This window comes from Bubalus kerabau, chromosome 19 (assembly GCF_029407905.1).
Source record: "Bubalus kerabau isolate K-KA32 ecotype Philippines breed swamp buffalo chromosome 19, PCC_UOA_SB_1v2, whole genome shotgun sequence".
NCBI lineage: Eukaryota > Metazoa > Chordata > Mammalia > Artiodactyla > Bovidae > Bubalus > Bubalus kerabau.
The window spans coordinates 54,905,206-54,908,399 of record NC_073642.1 but is presented as its reverse complement, the minus strand read 5'-3'; the positions used below and the strand labels follow the sequence as shown (position 1 = coordinate 54,908,399).

The following is a 3,194-nucleotide window of genomic DNA, read 5'->3' as shown; positions in this document are numbered from 1 at the left end:
AACAGGAGTGTAGTACAGAATGTAATAATTTATGAACTAACTTTTTCCTGAGGTAGCTCAACAGAAGAACTTTTAATGAGGAAGGCAAAGGCTTAAGTATCTGGTACATTTGTCATTCCTGATGGTTAATTTACTTGAAGGTTAATAAGTTTGAAATCTACCAGTCTTAGAGATGGAAGAAAAGGATGAATCTGAACAGTCTATCTCGGCAGGGAGGCAAGAAATTCGAAAGAGAAGACAACCCAGCCAGCCCATGGTAGATAAATCCCAGCAGACTGAAGTGACAGAGAAAAAGAAACAATTGTCTATACCACAATCATCTGGCCCCAAAGCTGCCCTTAGTATTGGTAATATTCCTGGAAGCAAATTAAACTATGAATGTAGAGTATCTTCTCAACTTCAGCAAACTTGGATAAAGAGAAAGCGTGTACAGGATATGGCTGATAAGTCTCTGCAGACAGAAACTATTGCAGAAGAGAAAAAAGAAGAAATCAAGTTAGTTTGTGAAGCAGTAGTACCTGAGGAAAAGCCAGCTGCTGTTGAAGTAGGTCCTGAATTTCCAGAGAGTGTTCAGGAAGTAGAAGTTCCACCAAGCAGATACTCTGTTCAGGTCAAAACAGACAGATCTCAGCAGACTACTTGTACTGGAGACTGGACAATGATGAACTGTCCTCAAAAAGATAAACTAGACAAGGAACAGCAGACATACCTTAGTGAATCAGAAATAGTGGTTATTGGATGGCCGACTAATTCTTTTTCAAAGTCAAAGGAAGGTGCACAGAAGCGCAAATCTTCAGGGAATATTTTTGTTAGTGAACATCCTGAATTTCAACCCACAACAAGTAGCAATGAAGAAATTAGGCAGCAAAGTATTAGCAGAACATTAGCTATTTCACCAACCAAAAAAGATTCTCCTGTACCTTTAGAAGATGAGAAAGATGTTCCAGGTGAAGTACAGCCTCCTGCTGCAGAAGAGATCTCTGCTGAAGAACAGCTTCCACTAGCTGAGACCACTGCAGAAGAGGTTCCTGTGGCAATTCAGCCTCCACCAGCTGAAGAGGCTCCTCTTGAAGTACAGCCTTCCCCAACTGAAGAGGCTGCTGGAGATGAGGCCCCTGCTAAAGTAGAGGCCACCTCATCTGAAGAGACTCTTTTAAAAGAGCCTCTTACTGAAGTTCAGCTTCCTGCAGCTGAAGAGGCTCCTATACAAGAGGCCCCAGAACTTCAACTTTCACCAGCTGTGGAGTCCCCTTCAGAAGAGGCCCCAGCTGACATTGAGCCTCCACCAGCTGAGGAGGCCCCTGCAGAAGAGGCCCCAGAGGTTCAGTCTCCACCAGCTGAGGAGGCCCCTGCAGAAGAGGCCCCAGCTGAAGTTGAGCCTCCACCAGCTGAAGAGGCCCCTGCAGGAGAGCCCCCAGGGGTTCAGTCTCCACCAGCTGATGAGGCCCCTGCAGAAGAGCCCCCAGAAGTTCAGTCTCCACCATCTGAGGAGTCCCCTGCAGAAGAGGCCCCAGCTGAAGTTGAGCCTCCACCAGCTGAAGAGGCCCCTTCAGGAGAGCCCCCAGAGATTCAATCTCCACCAGCTGAAGAGGCTCCTGCAGAAGAGGCCCCAGAAGTTCAGTCTCCACCATCTGAGGAGGCCCCTGAAAAAGAGGACCCAGAAGTTCAATCTGTACCAACTGGGCAGGCCCCTGCAGAAGAGCCCCTGGAAGTTCAGCCTCCACCAGCTGAGGATGCCACTGAAGAGGAGGCCTCAGAAGTTCAGTCTCTACCAACTGATGAGGCCCCTGCAGAAGAAGGCCTAGGATTTCAGTCTCCACCAGCTGACAAGGCCCCTGAAGAAGAGGCCCCAGAAGTTCAGTCTCCACCAGCTAAAGAGACCCCTGAAGAAGCAGCCCTAGAAGTTCAGTCTCCACCAGCTGAGGAGGCCCCTGTAGAAGAGCCCCCAGAAGTTCAGTCTCCACCAGCTGAGGAGGCCCCTGCAGAAGAAGCCACAGAAGAAGTTCAATCTCCACCCACTGAGGAGGCTCCTGCAGAAGAGGCCCCTGCTGAACTTCAGCCTCCATCAACTGAAGAAACTACTTCAGAAATGGTCTCTGTTGAGAAACAGCCTTCACTCACTGAAGAGCCCTTTATTACACCAATCTCCTTAGAGGAAACCTCTGCTGAAGTTCTGCTTCCACCATTTGAGCAAACCCCTGCAGATGAGGCTCTGGTAGAGAATGTGTCTCCAGTAGATCAGGCTCCAAAGGAAGCAGACGTCCTGGTGGCAAAATTAGAATCAGGGAATTTGGATGATAAGCCAAAATCTGAAGAGCCTTTAGAACGGGATACTGTTCCTAAAGATTCATCTGGTACCAAGAATGAAGGGGTTTCTTTTGAAATAAAGGGTGTCATCCATATAGAACTGGAATAGGGGCGGCCTCCTCAGCTGTGGTCTGATCTTAACTAAGCTAACAATCAGAAACCAGGAGGTTCTGGGAAGTACGTACGTAAGAAAATGGTAGGTATATTTGAAGGTATTTGGAGAGAGCTTTGTGAAGAAGGAAGTGAATGGAAATCCTAAGACATGGTTCCAAACATAGTTTGGAAAATGAGCAATAAAAACTAGTGATTTAAAATTACTCTACTATTTTTATTCAAATCTAAAGTGTAATAAAATATCTATTTTGAAATGAAGTAATTTTATAATTGAAAGAATTAAAATATCCTTTTGACACTAAATCCTGTTGACAAGGATAAAATATTCTCTACAGTCATTTTTTTCTTTCTCTACCTGTAGCTTGTAGTGGAAAAGGCATTTTCTTTTCTTCAGTTCTCTCATCTACTTTATGTTTCTTGAGTTTTGGTCACACATCTAAAGTTATGGACTGTTTTCTTTCTCCTTAAAATTCATCATGTCTATTATTCTCTTTCTATTTGATTTCTTCTGAGACATTATTTCTTTTTTGTTTTCGTTCCTGTCTTGCACATTTCACCGTCTGGATAAGGACACTTCCTTTATAAAAATCTTCACTTCAATGAAGCTAACAGTGGATGAAGTATTTTAAAAAGTGTATAATCATAAACAAAAATATACTGAGACAGCCTTGAGGGCATATTCCTGTTTAGTTTTTTACATTCCAATTTTATTGAGATTTAATTGACATATAGCACTACTTAAGTTTAAAGTATACAGCATAGTGATTTGACTT

General features: G+C 43.9%; 1 protein-coding gene across 1 annotated transcript; it reads left to right on the top strand.

The window, feature by feature from the left end:
* Positions 1-238: 238 nt before the first annotated feature.
* FSCB (fibrous sheath CABYR binding protein) lies at positions 239-2,702 on the top strand. Its single transcript, XM_055556360.1, has one exon. The coding sequence runs from the start codon at positions 254-256 to the stop codon at positions 2,414-2,416; it is 2,163 nt and encodes a 720-aa protein (XP_055412335.1). The 5' UTR covers positions 239-253; the 3' UTR covers positions 2,417-2,702.
* Positions 2,703-3,194: the final 492 nt, after the last annotated feature.

What these genes read in the sequence shown, in the direction of transcription:
- FSCB (XM_055556360.1), top strand. Translation starts at nt 254, where the DNA reads ATGGTAGATAAATCCCAGCAGACTGAAGTGACAGAGAAAAAGAAACAA.